Source organism: Somniosus microcephalus, chromosome 24 (genome assembly GCF_052327205.1).
Source record: "Somniosus microcephalus isolate GS21.2 chromosome 24, FLI_Smic_1.0, whole genome shotgun sequence".
NCBI lineage: Eukaryota > Metazoa > Chordata > Chondrichthyes > Squaliformes > Somniosidae > Somniosus > Somniosus microcephalus.
Genome location: NC_141010.1, coordinates 12463273 through 12488662, shown reverse-complemented (window position 1 = coordinate 12488662; position 25390 = coordinate 12463273). Strand labels below are relative to the sequence as shown.

Sequence of the window (25390 nt, the reverse complement as noted above, 5' to 3'; positions counted from 1 at the left end):
AAGAATTTGCTTCTATGGGCACCATCATCACATCCTCAGCATCTCACAGTCATCACATTACTTCTGAAGTGCAGTCAGACCAATTGGCACAGAGTAAGGCCCATGCAAACAGTAGATGAGATGAATGACATCCAGTACTGAACTAGAGTGTCAGCCCAGATTATGTGCTCAATGTCTATGGGGTGGGACTTGAACACACAACTTTCTGACTCAGAGGTGAGGGGTGATACCAACTGAGCCACAACTAACAACAACCATTTAAAATAAATTGACAGTTGTGTTAAAATAGCACAGACAGGAAGTTACTACAAATGTGTTAACCAGCAAGCTAAAAGCAGCCCACAAACCCCATTAATCTCCTTTATGTTAAAGGCACATACTGTATATACTTGCGTACAGGATTGGAGATTTATGACTAATATCAGGCGGTTGTGTCATATGTCGGTCATATCATCCCCTGGCCTTCCTCTTCTAAAGATGATGGGTTCAGCATAAGAACATAACAAATAGGAGCAGGAGTAGGCTATTTGGCCCCTCGAGCCTGCTCCGCCATTTAATAAGATCATGGCTGATCTGATCTTGGCCTCAACTCCACTTTCCTGCCTGTTCCCCATAACCTTTGACTCCCCTGTAGCTCAAATATGTGTCTATCTCTGCCTTGAATATATTCACTGACTCCACCTCCACAGCTCTCTGGGGTAGAGAATTCCAAAGATTCACGACCCTCTGAGAGAAGAAATTCCTCCTCATCTCTGTCTTAAATGGGCGACCCCTTATCCTGAAACTATGCCCCTGTAGTTCCATATTCCCCCATGAGGGGAAACATCCTCCCTGCATCTACCCTGTCAAGCCCCCTCAGAATCTTATATGTTTCTATAAGATCACCTTTCATTCTTCTAAACTCCAATGAGTATAGGCCCAACCTGCTCAACTTTTCCACATAAGACAACCCCTTCACCTCAGGAATCAACCTCGTGAACCTTCTCTGAACTGCCTCCAATGCAAGTATATCCTTCCTTAAATAAGGAGACCAAAACTGTACGCAGTACTCCAGGTGTGGTCTCACCAGCGCCCTGTACAGTTGTAGCAAGACTTCCCTACTTTTATACTCCATCCCCCTTGCAATAAAGGCCAACATTCCATTGGCCTTCCTAATTACTTGCTGTACCTGCATGCTAACTTTTTGTGTTTCATGTACAAGGACCCCCAGATCCCTCTGTACCGCAGCATTCTGTAGCCTCTCTCCATTTAAATAATATTTTGCTTTTTTATTCTTCCTACCAAAGTGGATAACCTCACATTTTCCCACATTATACTCCATCTGCCAAATGTTTGCCCACTCACTGAACCTCTCTATATCCCTTTGCCGACTTTTCGGGCTGGATTTTGATACTGGAGGCGTGTAGGAGGCGGGACTACAACTTTCAGGGTTGTAGTCCTGCCTTCATCGAGTTGTGGCCAACCCACGCGATTTTCACTTGATTGACCTTATTGAGCCCGCCCAGCGGGCTCAGCAGGCCAATTAAGGGCCACCCGGTAACAGGTGACGTCACAGATTGACATTTCATCTGTCAAGAGCTTTTGACAGATGAAATATCAGCGTTTGACAGCTCTTTGAAGCTGTCAAACACTGACAATCTGTACTCCAAGGTAATTCCTTCCTCTCAGGCTGATTTAGAGATCTCTCCAGAACAGAAAGCTGAATGCTGCAACTTTTGACAGCTCGCGGCCATTCTGCTTTCTGTGCCAGTGAGATGAGGGACTCCCGAGACCTGAAGGAAGGAAGGCTGAAAAGGTAAGTAAAACTTATTTAAACACTTTACACACACCAAACACACTTACCTCTTCACTCATGTACCCATCACTCACCTGAACACCGGACATCTCGAACCCTCCAAGTCCTTCAGCCCGACGGCTCGCCTTGCTAACTTGGCGTGGTTTGGAGCCGTCGGGAATCCCACACTTCACCAATGAAAATAGGGACTAGGCTAAAAACTGCCTGTTAACTACCTGTTAACAGGCAGTTAATTGGCACTAACCCCTTCCCGCCTCGGGGAGGCGGGTCCCAGCACAGGTCGGGTATCCGCCTCCTTTGAAACTGGCATGGAGGCGGGTTGGGGGCAGGATGGGTTCGTGCCCCCCCCACCCCCAATTTCAAGATTTTAACCCCCCACACGCCTCCAATCCCGCCTCCACGGCTCAATGAAAATCCTGCCCAAAGTGTCCTCCTCACAACTTTATCAGCGCATTCCTGGCCATCAGCTCTGGTTTCACTCCTCTGCTGCTTAATGTTTAAACAATGATCCAGAGGCAGACACAGTTTGAAGGTTTCTGCGGATTAACAATGTGATTGTTGTGGCTGGAATTGAAAAATAAAAGGAGGCAACTTACCCAGCGTCTGAGCCATTCCCACACAGCAGAGCGTCAGCAACACCCTCCAGAAAATAATAATTGTCTTGATGTTGAAAAGAAACACACAAAACTTTTAGTCACACTAACTTAATAAACAAATATAATCTTTGCCACTGTGACAGTAAGGTCGATAGCGAATTCCCTCTCTGTTATTTTTTTAAATTCTTTCATGGGATGTGGGCATTTACAAAAGGTAAATCGTGCTTGACTAATCTACTGGAATTTTATGAGGATGTAACTGGTAGAATTGATAAGGGAGAACCAGTGGATGTGGTGTATTTGGACTTTCAGAAGGCTTTTGATAAGGTCCCACATAAGAGACTTGCGTGCAAAGTTAAAGCACATGGGATTGGGGGTAAGGTACTGACTTGGATAGAAAACTAGTTGGCAGACAGGAAGCAAAGAATTGGAATAAACGGGTCTTTTTCCGAGTGGCAGGCAGTGACTAGTGGGGTACCACAGGGATCGGTGCTAGGACCCCAGTTATTCACAATATATATTAATGATCTAGACGAGGGAACTAGATGTAATATCTCCAAGTTTGTAGACGACACAAAGCTGGGTGGGTGTGTGTGCTGTGAGGAGGATGCAGAGAAATTCCAGTATGATTTGGACAGGTTGGGTGTTTGGGCAGATGCATGGCAAATGCAGTATAATGTGGATAAATGTGAGGTTATCCACTTCGGTGGCAAAAACAGGAAGGCAGAAGGATGTCTTGCTGCAGTTGTACAGGGCCTTGGTGAGACCACACCTTGAGTATTGTGTGCAGTTTTGGTCACCTTTTCTGAGGAAGGATGTTCTTGCCATGGAGGGAGTGCAGCGAAGATTCACCAGACTGATACCTGGGATGGCAGGAATGATGTCTGAAGAGAGATTGTTTCGATTAGGCTTATATTCACTAGAGTTTAGAAGAATGAGAGGGGATCTTATTGAAACTTATAAAATTCTAACAGGACTAGACAGACTAGATGCAGGAAGGCTGTTCCCGATGGCGGGGTAGTCCAGAACCAGGGGTCACAGTCTAAGGATAATGGGTAAGCCATTTAGGACTGAGAGGAGGAGGAATTTCTTCACCCAGAGAGTGGTGAACCTGTGGAATTCTCTACCACAGAAGGCAGTTGAGGCCAATTCATTAAATATATTCAAGAAGGAGTTAGATATATTTCTTAAGGCTAAGTGGATCAAGGGATATGGTGAGAAAGCAGGGACAGGGTACTGAATTTGGATGATCAGCCATGATCGCATTGAATGGCGGAGCAGGCTCGAGGGGCCAAATGGCCTACTCCTGCTCCTATCTTCTATGTTTCTATGTTATTGCACACCCCTAATTGCCCTTGAGAAGGTGGTGGCAAGCCACCATTTCAGAGGGCAGTTAAGAGTCAACCACATTGCTGTGGGTCTGGAGTCACATATAGGCCAGACCAGGTAAGGACGGTAGATTTCCTTCCCTAAAGGACATTGGTGAACCAGATGGGTTTTTACGACAATCCGGTAGTTTCAATGGTCACCATTACTGATACTAGCTTTATATTCCAGATTTATTTAATTAACTGAATTTAAATTCCCCAGCTGACCATGGTGGGATTTGAAATCACGTCTCCAGATCATTAGTCCAAGCCTCTGGATTATTAAGTCCAGTAACTAAACCACTATGCTACCGTACCTCCAAATTAGTGTCTCCAATTTAGTGCACCCCATTTACTGCACCCAACTTTGACTGACTGGAATCTACACCAGTTAGGTGTTGAATTTATCTTCATATTTAATAGGAGATTATAATTTAATTCATGTTTAATAGAAGATTATAATTAAAGGTTTTCCTTTAAACTTTAGGACCAGGGTTTTACTCCTCTCTAAAGTGAAAGGGGATTGGATGTCCGAAGCCTTGTTTCCACAGCACAATCATAGAATCATAGAAATTTATGTCACAGAAGGAGGCCATTTGGCCCATCATGTCTGTGTCGGCCAAAAAGGAGCTATCCAGCCTAATCCCACTTTCCAGCTCTTGATCCGTAGCCCTGTAGTTTACAGCACTTCAAGTGCATATCCAAGTACTTTTTAAATGCGATGAGAGTTTTTGCCTCTATCACCCTTTCAGGCAGTGAGTTCCAGACCCCCACCACCCTCTGGGTGAAGAAATTTCTCCTCAACTCCCCTCTAATCCTTCTACCAATTACTTTAAATCTATGCCCCCTGGTTATTGACCTCTCTGCTAAAGGAAATAGGTCCTTCCTCTCCACTCTATCTAGGTCCCTCATAATTTTATACATCTCAATTAAGTCTCCCCTCAGCCTCCTCTGTTCCAAAGAAAACAACCCCAGCCTATCCAATCTTTCCTCATAGCTAAAATTCTCCAGTCCTTGCAACATCCTCGTAAATCTCCTCTGTACCCCCTCTAGTGCAATCACATCTTTCCTGTAATATGATGACCAGGACTGTACACAGTACTCTAGCTGTGGCCTAACTAGTGTTTTATACAGTTCAAGCATAACCCCCCCTGCTCTTAATCATTCAAAACGGCCTGTTCTGGACCGATGGACATTATGTGACATTCTGGACATTTTTACATGCAATAGCACCCTCTGGTGGCGGTTATTGTGTTAACAGTTTGTATGCTGGAAAGGTCATCTGATCTTTCTTCCTGTGTGAGGTCATTTGACCTTTGTTCCTTTCTTCCTGTGAGAGGTCATTTGACCTGCCTACCTTTCTTCCTGTTGACCCCAGGAAGCAGTTTTGCCAGGAAGAACCTGACTTGAGTAATGGAGAATCTGCCATGAGAGGTTCCATTTACAATCCACTGTAATCTGATTTCATATGTTAGGCCAAGCGCAATATCTGTGAGTATCTTTGGTTCTTAGCATAATAGCAATGTTGTCAGAGTAATATTTTGATAATACTATGTTTATAAAAGGTTAATATTTAATAGTTACAGAAGTTAGTTCAAATGTTAGTTAGTTATACAATTAGTCCATTCTACTGTTGTAAATATGTTTATATCTTATGTAATATCGAATGTATAGTACTCAGTTTATGTACAAAACATACTTTGTCTTTGTTTACAGTTTCACAAATTTGTTCAAGTAAAAGCTTCAAAACAGCAACCGCTTCAGAAGAATTATTTTTGAATGAGTGTTTAACTTGCTGGATAGCTAGATAGGAGCACGTCTAGCGCGGCCAGTACACGGCCATTAACTTACAATAATTGGCAGAAAACCCAAATGATTGGCCAATGTGGAGAAGAGAGCTGTTACCCAGTTATTGGAGTAAAGGGCGATGAAATTGAGATTAAGGCACATTGTGGGGACAGTTTAGCACCCACGATATTCTTGACCGAGAATGATTGATGCTGACAGTGGTTGCAAAAAAGTTGGGTGTGGGAGGAGGGAAGTCCATCCCCCATTCCTAAACACACACACACACACACAAATCCCTTAAAAAGAATTAAGGAAACAAGTTAGAAAAAATATTTTATGCATTCAGTATAACTCTAGTAGAGGATGACTTAAAGTGGCTCAATGCAATGGGTAGACTTTAGTAGAAAGAAAATAATTAGGTTCCACCTTCACAGTGGTAAGGGCACAGTTCGTGATCATTGCACTGTAGCAGAAACATCCTTTATTATATGTTTATATATTTAACAGACCAAACTTTCACGGAATCAAGTAAGGAGCATTTTTTGTTTGAACATGTATTTAATCGGAATATAGTGTTGTACCTTCGTTATTAATATAGACATCCCAGTTGAATCCTCCGGTGTAGTTACCGAGTAGGGTGTCATTGTCCATCCCTGACCCGTTTTCTATGAAGGTGTCATTGTATAGCAGTTCTGCTGGTGGTGGCCATATCACACATTTGTGTTTCAAATTTCCCATAAACAGCTGAAGACCAACAAGTGCAAATACACTTAAACAGAAAACCGTCAGAATCATCACATCTGATAATTTCTTTACTGACTGGATCAGAGCTCCGACAATGGTTTTTAACCCTAGTGAACAGAAAAACAGGTTGTGTGTTAAAATGAATCCTGAGCCTATAATACCAGATTTAAAAGATGTTCAATATGTAGGATAGGGTGTACCTGTAGGATTTAGTAAACATTATTAAGATTCTATAACCATTTTTATATAACTATAATATGTGAAATTGTATGTTAAAAGCCTAAAAGCCGGTATAAAATGGAGAATAGCTGAGAGCAAAGCAGGATGGGATTATGCCAACCTGACTAAAAACCTCGGTTTAAAATTACTGAAGTAATGGAATGTTGTGTTAAGTTTATGGAGACGAGGAATTCAGCAATATTATGCTTAAAGAGATAAAAACTAGTGCGATAGATATGAGTTGGAGACATCCTTCATTGGTACAGCTATAGGATGGACTGACTGTGTCGTCAACATTCTAGGAAGTGTTCTGTGAAAAGTGAACATCTGAGATAAGGGTAGAGAAAGTCAGAAGGATCAACCAGGTCATAAGATGGCTAACGAGGGAAGCAACACTTTTTACTAGGTGTCAAAGGGTTAATTACTGCCACGTAGGCAAAACGAGAGGGAAAAGGGTATAAAGGTACAGGATTTGAACATCGAAAGCGCGCACAGTGTAACCAGAGATTGATAGGAGCATCGGTCAACGGAACACAGCAAGATCCCAAGGAAGCAAGCATCGGTCAATGGAACACAACAACTTACATCAGGAGATGTGCGCCGCGGTCACTCGGAAGGAACGCCGGGGCTCGAATGAACAGACTGCGACTATCTTCTTGTTAAGTATTACTTCTTTGTACTGGATGCTCCCCCGAGTAAATAGTTTAACGTTGATAGAATCAATAAATTGCATTATGTGTTTTGATAAATGACAAAACCCAGGTAATCAAGGAAACTGGCTGGTGCAGTGGTTAGACCCTAGCCAATCATCTCTGGGACAGGAGATCAAATCTGTCTGCTTGCTGTAGGCATCCCATGTAAAATGAGTTTAGTCCCAATCCACTTCCTGGTGGGCTTAAAAGGAAAAAAAGACTTGCATTTATATAGCGTCTTTCACGACCTCAGGACGTCCCAAAGCTCTTTACAGCCAATGAAGTATTCATGAAGTGTAGTCAATGTTGCAATGCACAAAACGCGTGGCCTAAAATTGTTCCTAATTGGGGCATTAATTGGCAATCTCACTAAGAGAGACCACAGGATGGTTGGTGTGGGACATTTTTTAAAATTCATTCTCGGGGTGTGGGCATCACTGTCAAGGCCGGCATTTATTGCCCATCTCTGATTGCCCTTGAGAAGGAGGTAGTGAGCCGCTTTCTTGAACTGCTGCAATCTGTGTGGTGAAGGTACTCCCACAGTGTGCCAGTGCAGCCTTCGGTCGCCTGAGGAAGAGAGTGTTTGAAGACCAGGACCTCAAACCCGGCACTAAGCTCATGGTCTACAGAGCAGCAGTGATACCCGTCCTGCTGTATGCCTCAGAGACATGGACCATGTACAGCAGGCACCTCAAAGCACTGGAGAGGTACCACCAACGCTGCCTCCGCAAGATCCTGCAAATTCATTGGCAGGATAGGCGCACCAACGTCCGTGTTCTCGCTCAGGCCAACATCCCCAGCATTAAAGCTTTGACCACGCTCGATCAGCTCCGATGGATGGGTCACATCGTCCGCATGCCCGATATGAGCGCTCTACTCGGAGCTCCGGCATGGCAAGAGAGCCCCAGGTGGGCAGAGGAAACACGTCAAGGACACCCTCAAAGCCACCTTGAAAAAGTGCAACATCCCCACTGACACCTGGGGATCCCTGCCCCAAGACTGCACAAAGTGGAGGAGAAGCATCCGAGAAGGCGCCGAACACCTCGAGTCTCTTCGCTGGGAGTAAGCGGAAGCCAAGCACAAGCAGCACAAGGAGCGCATGTCAACCCAAGTACCCCACCCACCGTCTGCCCCACCTGTGACAGAGACTGTAGGTCCCGCATTGGACTCATCAGTCACCTGAGAACTTATTTTTAATGCGGAAGCAAGTCATCCTCGGTTCCGAGGGACTGCCTAAGAAGAAGAAGAAGAAGGTACTCCCACAGTGCTGTCAGGGAGGGAGTTCCAGGATTTTGACACAACAGTATGAAGGAACGTCGATATATTTCCAATTCAGGAAGGTGTTTGACTTGGAGAGGGACATGGAGGTGGTGGTGTTCCCATGCACCTGCTGCCCTTGTCCTTCTAGGTCATGGGTTTGGGAGGTGCTGTCGAAGAAGCTTTGGTGAGTTGCTGCAGTGCATCTTGTAGATGGTACACACTGCAACCACGGTGCGCCGGTGGTGGAGGGAGTGAATGTTTAAGGTGGTGGATGGGGTGCCAATCAAGCGGGCTGCTTTATCCTGGATGGTGTCGAGCTTCTTGAGTGATGTTGCAGCTGCACTCATCCAGGCAAGTGGAGAGTATTCCATCACACTCCTTACTTGTGTCTTGTAGATGGTGGAAAGGCTTTGGGGAGTCAGGAGGTGAGACACTTGCTGCAGAATACCCAGCCTCTGACCTGCTCTTGTAGCCACAGTATTTATGTGGCTGGTCCAGTTAAGTTTCTGGTCAATGGTGGCCCCCAGGATGTTGATGGTGGGGGATTGGGCGATGGTAATGCCATTGAATGTCAAGGGGCGGTGGTTAGACTCTCTCTTGTTGGAGATAGTCATTACCTGGCACATAGAATTACTGTCACAAAATGCTCTTCTAAGGTTAGCGCTGAGGCATATTGTTGCAGCAGATTAAAGGGAGCTTTATTCTGCATCTGTCAATGTGCTTGATGATGACAGTGGGCACTGAAACAGGAAGAATTCTGTTCCCCTGGACTAATACCCCTCACCTTAGTCAGCTCAAAAACACCCTGTGCAATTGCTTTTGAAAGAAAGACTTGCATTTATATAGCGCCTTTCACAACACTGGACATCTCAAAGCGCTTTACAGCCAATGAAGTACTTTTGAAGTGTAGTCGCTGTTGTAATGTGGGAAACGCGGCAGCCAATTTACACTCAGCAAGCGCCCACAAACAGCAATGTGACAATGACCAGATAATCTGTTTTAGTGATGTTGATTGAGGGATAAATATTGGCCCAGGACACCGGGGAGAACTCCCCTGCTCTTCTTTGAAATAGTGCCATGGGATCTTTTACATCCACCCAAGAGGGCAGACGGGAACTTGGTTTTACAACTCATTTGAAAGACGGCACCTCAGACAGTGAAGCACTCCCTCAGCACTGCACTGGAGTTTCAGCCTAGATTTCTGTGCTCAAGTCCCTGGAGTGGGTCTTGAACCCACAACCTTCTGACTCAGAGGCGAGGGTGCTACCCACTGAGCCACAGCTGACACTGTTCATTCAGAATACTGCAGTTAATAATTGTAAGTATTCTCAATTATTGAAGATCTTCAAAGAAATTTTCATGACTTTTTACTGCTCTCTCCCATTTCTCTGAGAAGGTGAGAATGACAAGAAAGGATATATTTTTGTCTGTGAGCTATCAAGGTATTTGCATTCTTCCTATCAAGCGGATTTAGGAGCTCAGTTAGCTCCAGTGAATTATTTATTTTCCTACATGATCTGGCACCAACCACCTGACAAATTGGACTTATTAATTAACAACCAGAGCGTCATCATATCTATTTTACAATAAAGAAAGAGGAAGATCTGAAGACTCAGATAGTTCCACAGCACCTACCTGGAATAACTGTGATGGTTTTCAGTGCCCGGAGAACTCGAAATGTTCTTAAAGCAGAGACATTGCCCAAGTCCACAAATTCAGTGATGTATCTAATCAATGACAACAGCAGAGAGAGCAGCAAAGTTTAATCAAGCAGTGTTGATACAGAGAATTTAATATTTTTAATAGATATTTATATTGCTAGTAGTAGATGCAGTAGCATAGTGGTTATGTTACTGGATTAGTAATTCAAAGGCCTGGACTAATTATCCAGAGATGTGAGTTCAAACCTCACCATGGCAGCTGGGGAATTTAAATTCTGTTAATTAAATAAATCTGGAATAAAAGGTTAGTGTCAGTAATGGTGACCATAAAACCATCAGATTGTTGTAAAAACCCATCTGGTTCACTAATGTCCTTTAGGGGAGGAAATCTGCCACCCTTACCCGGTCTGGCCGATATGTGACTCCAGACCCACAACAATGTGGTTGACTCTTAACTGCCCCTCTGGCCGAGTCAAGCCACTCAGTTGTACCAAACCGTTACAAAGAAGTATCACGGACTGCAGCGGTTCAAGAAGGCGGCTCACCACCTCCTTCTCAAGGGCAGTTAGGGATGGGTAATAAATGCTGGCCTTGCCAGCGACGCCCACATCCCAGAAGCGAATATTAAAAAAAATTGTAGTAGAGTGGTGGACCACACCTCCCAGTTGTAATAAATGGTTCACCATTAGAAAGCCGAATTTAATTGAGATATTAGAATAAAATAAGACCTTGAATTAGAAGGGGTGCTACGTGATATTAGGAACGGGTGTGTTAAAACATTGATGCAAAATTTGTTTGTCCACTATTTTAATGGAGATTACTGCCTTTATTAAAATGGCAGACAGAGGAATTTCTCATGAATGAAGAAAGACAGACAGACAGACAGACAGACCTTGCATTTATATAGCTCCTTTCACATCCTTAGGATATCACAAATTGCTTTCGACCAATAGATTACTTTTGCAGTTATTATGCGAGCAAGCACAGCAGCAAGATCCCACAAACAGCAAATGAAAGAATAACCAGATTGTCTGGTTTTGGTGATCTTGGTTGAGGGACAATGGTTGGCCGGGACTCTGGGAGAACACTCTACTCCTCTTTGAATAGCGCCACGAGACGTATAATGCGCACATGCCCAGGCAAACTGGGCCTTGGTTTAGCATGTCACCTGAAGGACAGTGCCTCCGACAATACAGCCTTCCCTCAGCACAGATTATGTGGCAGCTGGTTTTATATGCTAATATTGCAAAGCATCATTTCACCCCAGTAGTGCTCGAAAACTATTTATGCCCCTGAATGCAAATATTGTCAAGAAACACAATAAAAATGTTGTTTTCCCAGAGTAAGTGAATACCTGCGTGAAAAATCGAAGTAAAATTTCACTACCGTACATATAATTATGTGCACGAGTGTTCTGATACACGGGGCATTCAATGACGTTTAAGGGCTTTTAAGATACATTAGTTGGGTTGAGCAACTGCTGTGTGAACAGAACTATGAGAAATATTACATAGAATGATAAAGAGTTTACAGCGCAGTAACAGGCCATTTGGTCCAACTGGCCTAGGCCGATGTTTATGCGCCACATGAGCAACGTTCCTGTTAAGCAGTAACCGTTATACACAGCATCTGATATTCAGTTGCATTGACTGCAATGGAACTAAATATCAGCCGCTGCATTTAACGGTGTCCGATCTGATACCGCTCATTTGCGTCACCGCCCGAGACGAATGTCTAGGCCTATGTACTTATAAGAACATAAGAACATAAGACGTAGGAGCAGGAGTAGGTCATTTGGCCCCTCGAGCCTGCTCCGCCATTCAATAAGATTATGGCTGATCTGATCTTGGCCTCAACTCCACTTCCCTGCCCTCTTCCCATAACCCTTGACTCCCTTATCGTTCAAAAATCTGTCTATCTCCACCTTAAATATATTCAATGACCTAGCCTCCACAGCTCTCTGGGGAAGAGAATTCCAAAGATTCACGACACTCTGAGAGAAGAAATTCCTCCTCATTTCCAATTTAAAAGGGTTTCCCCTTATTCTGAATTATGTCCCCTAGTTCTAGATTCCCCCACGAGGGGAAACATCCTCCCTGCATCTACCCTGTCAAGCCCCTTCAGAATCTTATATGTTTCAATAAGATCCCCTCTCATTCTTCTAAACTCCAATGAGTATAGGCCCAACCTGCTCAACCTTTCTTCATAAGACAACCCCTTCATCTCCGGAATCAACCTCGTGAACATTCTCTGAACTGCCTCCAATGCAAGTATATCCTTACTTAAATAAGGAGACCAAAACTGTACGCAGTACTCCAGGTGTGGTCTCACCAACGCCCTGTACAGTTGTAACAGGACTTCCCTACTTTTATACTCCGTTCCCTTTGCAATAAAGGCCATCTTATCTTATCTCTTATCTCTTTATTCATCTAAGTTGTTTCATTATTCTGACGAAGGATCATCGGCCTGAAACGTTAACTCTGTTTCTCTTTCCACAGATGCTGCCTGACCTGCTGAGTATGTCCAGCATTTTCTGTTTTTGTTTCATTATTGGTTAGTTTGTTTTTGTTTTTAGTGAAATAAATTTCTCCTGAACTCAATTGATCACCTTTCCCATTGCTGTTCTAACTCTTTGTTTCTCAATATTTTTTCCAGTTTATCTTCCCTCGTTTCATTCACAACCCTTCAAAATTAACCTTTTTCTCAATCTATTACTTTGCAAAAGAAAAAAAGACTTGCATTTATAGTGTCTTTCACGGCCACAGGACGTCCCGAAGCATTTTACAGCCAATGAAGTACTTTTTGAAGTGTAGCCACTGTTGTAATGTAGGAAACGCGGCAGCCAATTTACGCACAGCAAGCTCCCACAAATAGCAATGTGAAAATGATCAGATAATCTGTTTTAGTGATGTTGATTGAGGGATAAATATTAGCCAGGACACCTCTCCTACAAAATAGTGCCATGGGAGCTTTTACATCCACTTGAGAGAGCAGATGAGGTCTCGGTTTTAACATCGCATCTGAAAGACGGCTGCTCTGACAGTGCAGCACTCCCTCAGTACTGCACTGCAGTGTCAGCCTAGATTTTTGTGCTCAAGTCTCAAGCGGAACTTGAACCCACAATCCTTCTGTACTCAGAGGCAAGAGTGCTACCAACTGAGCCACAACTGGTCTTTATCTGACTGGCATCTTTCTCACTCATTATCTTAAACCTTACTATGCTTATAAGAAATTTGTAGGCTTTAATTGTCATATGAATTAATGAATCAATTTATGAGCCCAGTCTCATTAAGTACGCTGATAATACTCAGCTCCAGATTGTACATTTTCAGCTCCCGGCTAAGTGGAGCCGGGAAATGGCTGACTCCTAGTGCAAAGTGCAAAGCTAACCTAAAGTTGCGGTGAGCTGACTGCCTTCAATTTATTGGCTCAGCTTGTGTGCAAAATAATTCTGAGTTCCCTGTTCAGCTTTGTCTTAAATGGAGGGCTGGGGAGAGGGCTGGGAAATCATGGTTTCGCTAAAATTTAAAGGTAAGTGGTCACAGAGGAGAGAAAAATTCATAAAGCCTTTACAAAGGCTCAGGATGCATTTCAACTGTTGGCAGCCAAGGCTGGAAGGGGAGAGGAAGAGAAAAGGTGCCTGAAAAATGACGGTAAGGGAAACCCAAACGGAAACTGCAAATGGAGTCTGTGGGCAGCTCACCGAGTGGCAGACCACCTGTCTCATGACTGGTGAAGTGGACATTATGCTACGCGAGGTCAGTACAAGGAGGATTTCCCTCTTTGCACTACAGGACGCTCTCCCCAGTGGAAAGCAATGCACCATATTTGACTTTGAGTCAGCTGTGGTTCAGTTGGTAGCACACTCGCCTCTGAGTCAGAAGGTTGTGGGTTCATAGTCCTACTCCATGGGACTTGAGCACATAAAGCTAGGCTGACACTCTAGTGCAGCGCTGAGGGAGCGCTGCACTGTTGGAGGTGCCGTCTTTCGGATGAGACGTTAAACCGAGGTCCTGTCTGCTCACTCAGGTGGACGTAAAAGATGCCATGGCACTATTTCGAAGAAGAACAGGAGAGTTATCTCCGGTGTCCTGGGCCAATATTTATCCCTCTATCAACATAAAAAAAAACAGATTATCTGGTCATTATCACATTGCTGTTTGTGGGAGGTTGCTGTGCGCAAATTGGGCGCCGCGTTTCCCACATTACCACAGTGACTACACTCCAAAAGTACTTCATTGGCTGTAAAGCGCTTTGAGACGTCCGGAGGTCGTGAAAGGCGCTATATAAATGCAAGTCTTTCTTTTTTCTTTTTTTGAGTTGGCGGCCAGGCAGAACCTAAGAATAGAAGCAGGAGGAGTTGGCATGCTTTAAGGACTGTGGCAACCTAGGTCTAGGGAGGGGCGAGACCACGAAGGGATTTAAACGCAAGGATGAAAATTTTAGATTTGAGGTGTTGGGGGATCAGGAACCAATGTAGGGCAGGGGTGATGGGAAAGGGCGATGCCCCAAGATTGCATGCTAAAAACTCACACAACCTTAGCACTCTTTGCACTGAGCCTCATACTGCAATAGGGCACTCATTCAAGATGCAACATACAATTGAAGGCCTGGTCACACTCATCTTGAAGTCATTGACACCTCAAACCTGCTTTACTGCTTGCGCAATGATACGGCATGTAGGAGACAATTTTATCAGTTCACACTTCCAGTGGAGAACATCATGCACCATATCAGAAATATGGGTGTGCACTGCCTCCAATCGTCATCATTAGTCGAGTATTATCGGAGTTTTGCTCTTGTTCTTTAAGCTTGTTCCGTGTCACGGCCTGTGAGTTGTGGGTGCTAATGGCTAATTCAAGGATTAGCTCATCCGCTTTTTGATGACACTTCCTCCATCAAAGATCTCACACTCCTCCTACAGAGGCTCATCCGCCTGAAGCCGTTGGTACATTTCAGGAGGTGGCCGGGTTACTTAACCCCGGCCCGGCACTCCGGGTCAGGTTCTGGGCTTAGAGAGCCCATAGTTGCTGCGCTAAGTCATTAACATGGGAAACAAGGCGAAAGTAGAAGTGTGGGACTGACTTTATTTGCACTTTATTTCAACTGTGTCAAGAGTTTTCTTCTAATGGTACGGAACAAAGCATCAGAGGATTAAAGCATGGATCTGAACTAATGCAGAGAACAAAGTTGGTGAAAGTGCATGGGGCTGTCACAGTGGACGCATGTGGATGGGATATCAGTGCGGGTCAGGTTCACGGGTGAAAGTCTCAACCATGAGTCCCTGAGGTGTGACTCCTGCTGCCTGCAAAGGTGTTCGGCAGGGATCCCTTCAGGGTCATTGTCAGCGTTCTGCTCCGGCCTTGTCTGTGAGAAGGGGTGGAGAGTGGATCTCATAGAAGTGTGCAAGTTATTAAATATCACAGATAAATTAATTCTGGAGCAATAGTTGGCAGGATAGTAGAACAAGGAGGCACTGGTGTAAGGAAGATTTAAAAGAGATAGCAGGAATGACAAACACTCAGAAAACTCTTTCTCCCAATCACTTTAGCACACAGCACTGAGCATAAAAACAACCTTTTCTATTAGTTTTGCTTCAGAATGAGTATGAGTTGCGTGGATTGAGCATCATGTAGATTCATCCACCCTGCTATCTTTCATAGTTGTCGCTGAGGAGCTGGATCATAACCACTTACCGGCTCCCCAGGACAGATAGACTAAGATCCAGAACTCATCATGTGGAGAACTGGGCAGATGAATGCACACCCTGGCAATGTGACTGCGCCATGTACAATGCCAGTGGGCTGTTCATTTTTAAATACAGCTAATTAACCCAGAGATATTTGCGTGTTTGACAGTGTCAGCTTAGGAGGAAGTCGTAAAATTCTGGGTGAGATTCCAAAAATCACCTCATCAGGAATAGAAGAGCATTCTGTTAATGACATAGATGGCAAAGAATGTTAAAGAGAAACTTTATATTGCCTCAATGCTTTAAGGAAAGATATTTGTATGCCTACTGGTGTTAATCAATCATCCCTTACTTCTGTGCTTTATCCCTTAACGTTGCTAGTTAGGGGCAATTTGAGAGCAGGAATTTTGTGTAGAATCCCAGGTATGTTGACATGACAAAGTAGGGATAGCTGCTCCTAGCTTACTGTTCCCCAATTATCACATCACTTGAGTGGAGCGTCAGGTCAGTGCTTCTACCAAATGTCTGTTCTCAGGAGTGGCGGGGGGCAGGGGGGGAGGGGGGTGGGGTGGGGCGAGCAAAATTGTAAACATATTGATGGAACTCACCTATCCCCAGCTCATGGAGAAGGCCTTCCCCCGCATGCTTACTAAAGTGTAAGACAGAAAAACGAGCAAGCTTACGCAATTCAAATCAGTACATGGTTTCCTTAATACTAAACCTTGCCCCTTTACTTTCAATTCTTAAGCAGCTCCCAAAACAGCCTGCATTTCCAAAACAACTAAAGCCTAATTAATTAGTTAAAAACTAGTTTCCACTGGATTCCTTTTGACTCACTCTCAAAGGTTAGAACTGCTTCTCTAATATTTCCCGGTACATGCTGCAGAACGGGGTTTGAAAGAGGTACTATCCATAAAAGCCAATGTTACGGACGCTTGCTACCAGCAGGAGAGCGTTGCCTGTTGGCCAATGAAGTACTTTTGAAGTGTAGTCACTGTTGTAATGTAGGGAAATGCGACAGCCAACTTGCGCACAGCAAGCTCCCAAAAGGCAGCAATGAGATAACGACCAGATAATCTGTTGTTTTAAGTGATGTTGATTGAGGGATAAATATTGGCCAGGACACCGGGGAGAACTCCCCTGCTCTTCTTCGAAATAGTGCCACGGGATCTTTTACGTCCACCTGAGAGAGCAAGACGGGCCTCGGTTTAACATCTCATCTGAAAGGCGGCACCTCCGACAGTGCAGCACTCACTCAGCACTGTTCTGTGTGTGGTGGGTAGCACCCAAAGTCCTGATACCTGCTTAGAAACATAGAAGATAGGAGCAGGAGTAGGCCATTCAGCCCCTCGAGCCTGTTCCGCCATTTAATGAGATTATGGCTGATCACTAGCTCTGTATCGGGAGTGCTAACGATGAAAGCTGACCCCACAATGTATAACATACACTGACTCCGCACACTTATTAAATCTCCCGGGGCAGGAGCATAAGAATTAATATATGTTGGAAGGCTTCCCGTTAGTTTAAATAGCATAAAATTTCTTGCTCGGCCTCCCGAGGTTTTGTTTTAACATTTTAAATGAAAGGTGCTGCGCTGGTCTTTTTTGTAGCTCGCCCACATTAAACAGTCACTGCTCTGAAAATGCAATCCGTTGTGTGAATCACTTTGAGCTGCAACGTGGCCATCACAAATCTCGCCCACTGGCAACGGATGTCAGAAATCCACGGGCCCCCTGCCCACGACTTTCAGTCCACAGAGTAGAGCCTCGCGCACATTTGGAGCCTCTGCCGTTAATATGAAGAAACATGTTCTGTTGTGCATGCCTTGAAGCCCCAGCCGCACGGTGTCTCCTGCCAATTGCAGTCTTCTGCATCGAAGAGAGACACATGCTCATTTTGTCTGTTTACAACAGGGCTCCAAAGCTGAGTAATCAGCTGGCCAGAGGGGCATTGTGAAGTATAGGGACGCAGGGTGTAGCTGGAGTCTGGAGGCCTGGCTGGGTGTCGCTGTGTTGTTTGGGAGTGTGTGGGTGGAACCAAGTTTATGGGAAATTTTTTGATCTAAAAAAATATTTTTTTTGACATGTGCTAAATTCTCCTCCCCCTGCCTCAGCTCATCTGCTGCTGAAACCCTCATCCATGCCTTTGTTACCTCTAGACTTGACTATTCCAACGCACTCCTGGCTGGCCTCCCGCATTCCACCCTACGTAAACTTGAGGTGATCCAAAACTCTGATGCCTGTGTCCTAACTCGCACCAAGTCCCGTTCACCCATCACCCCCTGTGCTCGCTGACCTACATTGGCTCCCGGTTAAGCAGCGTCTCAATTTCAAAATTCTCATCCTTGTTTTCAAATCCCTCCATGGCCTCGCCCCTCCCTATCTCTGTAATCTCCTCCAGACCCACAACCACCCCCGAGATATCTGCGCTCCTCTAATTCTGCCCTCTTGAGTGCCCTGATTATAATCGCTCCACCATTGGTGGCCGTGCCTTCTGTTGCCTTGGCCCTAAGCTCTGGAATTCCCTCCCTAAACCTCTCCGCCTCTCTACCTCTCTTTCCTCCTTTAAGACGCTCGTTAAAACCTCCCTCACCTGCCCTAATTTCTCCTTACATGGCTCGGTGTCACTTTTTGTATTATAACACTCCTGTGAAGCGCCTTGGGACGTTTTACTACGTTAAAGTCGCTATATAAATACAAGTTGTTGTTGTTATTGTTGTAAATTTGATTTGCAGGATTTCACAGCGGAGTGGGTGAGGAACTCTCGTGGCAAACTTTATGTTGGTGAAGTGTAACGGGGGAGTAGATTGAAACAGGAGAGAAAGTTTTCCTGTCGTAGGATTGATGAAGAAGCAAATCAGAAAATAGCCGAAATAACAAAGCGGAAAGGAGCAAAGTACAGAGGGGTTGAAATTCCATGATCCTACCATAGGGATGGAAATTAGGCCCAGACCCAGATACATTGTGTACTGGCCTAACTTTGGGATTTCTTGTGGGCCTTGTAAGGGGCGGAGCCTTCGGGACAACTCCCTCAAACAGCCAAAATTGTTCCGCAATTTGTGGTCTTCTTGGATGGGGGAGCAGCCTGGATCCATCACTAGTGGCCACCAATGGTAGGCAAATTAAGGAACCCATAAATACTGGCGGGGCAGAGGTCCCACATGGTTGCAACTGGGAATGTACGCTGGAATGTGTTCCCCGCCCCCCCCACCCCCAGCCCCCCGCACAACTCATTAATTTTCAGTCCCACCAATATGGAAGAAGACAATTGACCAACAGGTATGATGGCCGCGCACAGTTCCAACAGACACAAGAGATGGAATTTGCAAGGTTCTGCTGGCAACAGAGAACCTCGTTGGATGCGAGAGTCAGCTGGGGGGGTTCTGAGTCCCAAATTTGCATCCAGCATGGTTCCACACTGGCAATGAAGCCTTGTAAGTTCCACCCGAAGGAATTTTTATCGTAATAAAGATTATTATTACTTACGCCATCGTGATGACACTAAAATCCAGCCAGTTCCATGGATCTCGGAGGAAGGTGAAGACATCAATAACAAATCCACGGGCAAATATCTTTATCATCGCTTCAAAGGTATAAATCCCAGTGAATGCATACCTGTAGATAAACAATTGAGACAGATAGAAATCAAATGGAAATACCTATCATGCCATTTTGATGGTTTGGCATCCAATTAAGAATAAAATAAACACTATACTGGAGTTTTAAAAAAATACATTGTTTTTAGGGAAAATAAACCATTGTTAACCTCCCACCGCAAAGTATGAAAGGACTATTGGGTCAATAGCAGGGTATTTAATATAAAGGTCATCTCAACCAAAGGACCGATGTGCAGTCAATTTAAGATAAAAGCAGAGACCAACGGGCCTACTGCCTCCAGCAGCCAGATGCCTGAGAGCTGTAGGCTGTTTTACACCCGAGACTTTCTTTTTACTTGTTCATGGGATGTCGGCATCGCTGGCAAGGCCATGCATTTATTGACCATCCCTAATTGTCCTTGAGAAGTTGGTGGTGAGCCACCTTCTTGAGCCGCTGCAGTCCGTGTGGTGAAGGTGCTCCCACAGTGCTGTTAGGGAGGGAGTTCCAGGATTTTGACCCAGTGACGATGAAGGATCGGTGATATACTTCTAAGTCAGGATGGTGTGTGACTTGGAGGGGAACTTGGAGATGGTGGTGTTCCCATGTGCCTGCTGCCCTCGTCCTTCTAGGTGGTGAAGGTCGCGGGTTTGGGAGGTGCTGTCGAAGTCTCTCCCTTTGATTGCCATGCCAATGTGTAATGGACTACAAGAAAATGTTTTCCTGGTACGGAGCTTTCGTGCCAGGAGTGCATATTGGGAATTTGTGTACAGAGCACGGCTCATCCCAGGGTAGTTTCCAATCATGGGCCAGCCCAGGAACCTAGTTACTGCAGAAAAACAGCAGGAGGGCAGTCAACAGGTGGTGCTGCCCAGTAAATAATGATTGGCTAAGGAGGTTTCTGTGCCTTGGCGATGAATTAGGGGAGAAACCTAACCTTAATCGCAGAGATATTGTCAATCTCATGATCTTCTTCCTTACCACAACCAGAATACAACCTAGGGTTTTGCAACTTCAACTTTTGGTGGCTGGCAACTTGGAGACCAAACCCCTGAGCAAGGGTTGTGGGGAAAATGGACAACTTTAATCCTGGGTTTCTGTAGCACACTAGTTACTTAAGTTGAACAGCCTTCTGTAATGATGTATGAAGTGAAGCTTGAGAGGGATGCAGGGATGTATTAATTATATGTTGGCTGCAATACAGACGAGGTTTATTCTCAGTAAAGCTCTAGACTCCAATGTGTTTGCTATTTATGTAACGGAGATGATAAGAGAAAATTCAAGTTAATTTTTAGACATTTATTTGTGTCAAGTTTGGCCAGACTGTCTGGATTGGATTTAGTGAGAGTCTGCAGAATGACATATAAGGTTACGTAAACAAACTAAAAAAAAATCCTCTTGCTCTTGTTAAAATACAATAAGCACAGATTTGATACCTGGTCCACATTGAGTCAACTACCCTGACCTATGCCACTGTCTCTGTCCTCTGCAGTGCACCTTTGGGGCACTGGCCTCGCTAATCTACTGTCCCATCACTTGCAATGGCTTCCCCACTTGCAGCTGTTCCCCAATGCTCCATTTCTGGCCCTCTTGTTTTGCTCATCTACATGCTGCCCCTTGGCAACATTATCCATAAGCATGGGGTCAACTTCCACATGTATACTGATGACACGCAGCTCTATCTCTCCACCACTACCATTGACTCCATGAGCACCAGTGGCTGACTGCTTATCCAATATCAAAACATGGATGAGCAAGAATTTTCTCTAATTTAATATTGACAACTCTGAAGCTATCTGTTTGGCTCCCACCAAAAACTCTGCATTATTATATCTCCATCCCATCCTCCTCCGCTGCTGCTTGTTCAGGCTGAATCCAATGCTGTGCTGCCGTGATGTTTTGATCCTGAGGTGAGTTTCCAATTCCATAACCTATACATCACCTGACTGCATACTTGCAGCTTGACAACATCATCAACTTTGTCCTTAACTCACCTCAATGTTGCTGAAGCCCTCACCACCACTTAATTACCTCCAGGCTGACTTCTACAATGCGCTCCTTGCAAACCTCTCAAGGTTCCCCTTTGATCAACTCCAAATTGCCCAAAATTCCACCATCTACATCCTTACCTGCACTAAATCCTGTTTGGGAGTTCTCACTGAACTTGATTGGTTCCTCAAAGCATTGAATTCAAAATCTTAACCCTCATTTATATTTTTCTCCAAAGCATCGCCCACACTACCTTTGCAACTTCCTCTAACCCTACGTTACAACTGGTGACCTCCTTCTCTTCTGACTCCGGCCTACTTTGCATCCTCTTCCCGCCATTCCACCATCGATAGCAAAGTCTTCGACTGTTTTGACCTTACTCTCTGGAACACCCTGAACTCCTCCGCTTGGCAATTTCTCTCCCCACTCCTAAAACTTCTTTAAAACCCATCTTTTTGACTTTTCCTTCAGTCACTGCACTTCACTCTTCTATTCCTGCTCAGTGCCTCCTTTTCCTGGACCCTGTTTTTCTCCTTTGTGAGGTTTACTCAATTAAAGGCACTATGAATACCTGTTAGAGCTGTTGAGAAGCTCATCTCATCTGAGAGCTGGCCATAGAGCAGGTGGCCTTAACACCCATGGGCTAGTGAGGGGAAAAAAATCAAACCGAATTCCTGCTGCTGTTTCTTAGCCAGTGACATGCTACTTAGAGGTGCACATACGTGGACATCAGGTGAGGGCAAAATCTGTCTCAGCTGTGATGCCCCTTATTGTCCAGGCTCACACAAGAAACTTGGCACTTGGATGAGGTACTGGAGGGCTGGCAGTGCCAACGGAGCCATGCCTCAGCGATACATTTAGGAAAGGAGGTGAGGAGATTGGACGAGGGAGGGTGAGAGCAAACAACACGTTTAAAACTGTGCACAGTTTTGGTCTCCTTATCTGAGGAAGGATGTACTTGTCTTAGAGGTGGTGCAACAAAGGTTCACTAGATTGATTCCTGGGATGAGAGGGTTGTCCTATGAGGAGAGATTGAGTAGATTGGGCCTATACTCTCTGGAGTTTAGAAGAATGAGAAGCAATCTCATTGAAACATACAAGATTCTGAGAGGGATTGGCAGGGTAGATGCTGAGAGGTTGTTTCCCCTGTCTGGAGAGTCTAGAACTAGGGAGCCTAGTCTCAGGATAAGGGGTCGGCCATTTAAAACTGAGATGAGGAGGAATTTCTTCACTCAGACGTTTGTGAATCTTTGGAATTCTCTGCCCCAGAGGGCTGTGGATCCTGAGTCGTTGAGTATATTCAAGGCTGAGATAGATCGATTTTTGGATTCTAGGGGAATCAAGGGATATGGAGATCGGGCAGGAAAGTGGAGTTGAGGTCGACTATCAGCCATGATCTTATTGAATGGCGGAGCAGGCTCGAGGGGCCGTGTGGCCGACTCCTTTGTTCTTATAAAGAGAATACAGATCACGAGCGGACGATTTTAAAGCTGATTCTTGCCACAATGCAAATTTTAAAAAATAAGGAAACAATGCTGCTGGTAGTTGGGCAGATGCTGAAAGGAATAATTTGCCACGAGCACGTGTAATTTAATGATGAATATTCAATTCTCGTATCTATCTTTAATGTGGGTGGAGTTTTCTTCTAAGTTATTCATTCTTGGGATGTGAGCATCGCTGGCAAGGCCAGCATTTATTGCCCATCCCTAGCTGCCCTTGAGAAGGTGGTGGTGAGCCTTCATCTTGAACCGCTGCAGTCCATGTGGTAAAGGTTCTGCCACAGTGCTGTAGTGAAACACCATTGCAGCTAATCAAATAAAACAAATATATTATAGAATAAATAGTGGATTATGCCGCCAAATAATAACAGAAAACTGTCTCTCTCGTGTCCTCACAGGGCCTCAGTACATTGTGATTCTATTGCATTTTTTGTCAATAATGATCAAACTCTTGTCTCCAACAGCAGTGAAAATAATTGCTAAAGAGATAAAAATAGGGAATTCATTCATAAACTTACTCTACGTTTTTTGTCCAGGGTGCTGGGTCACTCATTGTCATGAACACGCAGTTTGCTAAAATGGTAAACATGATGAACAAGCTAAATAATTTACAAAACAACGTTAAGGAAAAGAAGAGCATCTCATATGTGGCCATTAAATATTATTCAACAGTTCCCATAACTCACACTATTGATGCACTCTGAATTCTACCTGTATTGCTAACAAACCATCTGCATTCACATTTCTTTCCTTTCCTCCCAAGAGCTCTTCTGGGCCCGCGGTTACCCATTTGTTTTGTTCGATATTGGGGCAGGTTATCATAGTATTGAAATCTGTTCCTACGTCCACTTCAACCCATTCAATGGCGATTTATTTTCTAAGTTTAGCCCCAACTCTACTGTTGAAGTCAACTAAAAAGTTACAAGGCCTGTGATCTTTACAGGTTTTCAATGATAGACTTTTTTTGGTCATCGTAGTAAAATTGAGCATGAAGGATATGAATGAATTAGGACTTTAATGGCTGCTCTCCTGAGCGGGTGAAAGGGACTCAGCATGTAGAGTGCAGGTGTTGTAGTAAACCTAAAGATGGCCTTCCCCTTGTTTAGGACTATGAATGTCTGAAACAGAAGATAAAAAACAGGTTAACGTGAGAGTGAAGCTCGCGAGACCTCCTGTAAAGCAGTTTGAGCCAATGTCTCTTCTACCTAAATAACAACAGAAAATGCTGGAAAAACTCAGCAGGCCAGGCAACATCCGTGGAGAGAGAAACAGAGTTAACGTTTCAGGTCGAAGACCCTTCGTCAGAGCTGAGAAAAAAGCAGGAAATGAAACGGATGAAAAAGCAAGTTTGGGGTCTGGGAAATGGGGGAGGGGATGAAAGAACAAAAGGGACGGTCTGTGAGAGGTGAAGAGACATTAAGAGATATTCAAGGCGAGACGAGATGGTAATAGGGCAGGTAAAGCAACAAAGGATGGCTCTAGATGAAGTGTGAAATGTGCTGGCAGAATGAAAGACAGCTGCTTTTCTCTTCTACCTTTCTGCTATAGCTGGCGGTGTTGAAATATTACCTTTGCTGGGTAGCAATTACTTGGACAGAAGGTAGCACAAGAAACATTGAGGGAGGCGTTTGGTTCAGGTCCAAAACAGGGCCACTAAAAGAAAGAAAGACTTGCATTTCTACAGCGCCTTTCATGACCACCGGACGTCCCAAAGTGCTTTACAGCCAAGGAAGTACTTTTTGAAGTGTAGTCACTGTTGTATTGTAAGAAACGCGGCAACCAATTTGCGCACAGCAAGCTCCCACAAACAGCATTGTGATAATGACCAGGTAATCTGCTTTAGTGATGTTGATTGAGGAATAAATATTGGCCCCAGAACACCGGGGATAACTCCCGTGCTCTTCTTTGAAATAGTGCCTTGGGATCATTTATGTCCACCCGAGAGAGCAGTCGGGGCCTCGGTTTAACTCATCCGAAAGCTGGCACCTCCGACAGTGCAGCACTCCCTTAGTACTGCACTGGGAGTGTCAGCCTAGATTTCTGTGCTCAAGTCCCTGGAGTGGGACTACGAACCCACAACTTCTGTCTCACAGGCGAGGGTGCTACCCACTGAGCCACAGCTGATACTACACTGGCGGTGTGCCCTCTGCCGACTGTCCGAGGCCCCAGTTGAGAGGCCAGGACCATTTTCAGGTTTCAACCATTTAAATTTTACCGATGGACTGTGGGTAGCAAAAGGGAGTTCAGCTGCAAGGCGCTGCTTTGGTGCCACAGATATAGGCTGTGCGAAGCAGTACAGCAGCCTGTTTGGGGGAGAACAAATCCTGGGGTGGGTGGGCATGAGAACAGACCGGCAGCAGGTAGGAAGATTTCCGTGGGGCCAGGAGGAACAGGCCTGGAAACCCTTTAAGGGCCTCTGGTTAGACCTCTCACCGCCTGGAAAAAGTGGGACCAGCAGCTCGCCTTTTCTCCAATAAAATTGCAATCGGGGTCCTACA

The 25390-nt window shown here is 44.8% G+C and overlaps 1 protein-coding gene across 2 annotated transcripts in view; it reads right to left on the bottom strand.

Annotated features, from left to right (window-relative positions):
* The window catches only part of scn4ab (sodium channel, voltage-gated, type IV, alpha, b), a 232152-nt gene that overhangs the window by 128357 nt on the left and 78405 nt on the right, over positions 1-25390 (bottom strand). Inside the window, exons 3-8 of one of the 2 annotated variants that reach the window (XM_085966222.1) lie at positions 23892-24010; positions 23411-23500; positions 19297-19425; positions 10097-10188; positions 6128-6397; positions 2392-2455 (exon numbers count right to left, since the gene is read on the bottom strand). In XM_085966222.1, the coding sequence (XP_085822348.1) occupies positions 2392-2455; positions 6128-6397; positions 10097-10188; positions 19297-19425; positions 23411-23500; positions 23892-24010 (764 nt within the window). Of the gene's footprint in view, positions 1-2391; positions 2456-6127; positions 6398-10096; positions 10189-19296; positions 19426-23410; positions 23501-23891; positions 24011-25390 lie in introns of those variants that run through there. The other variant, XM_085966221.1, reaches the window with a different exon arrangement.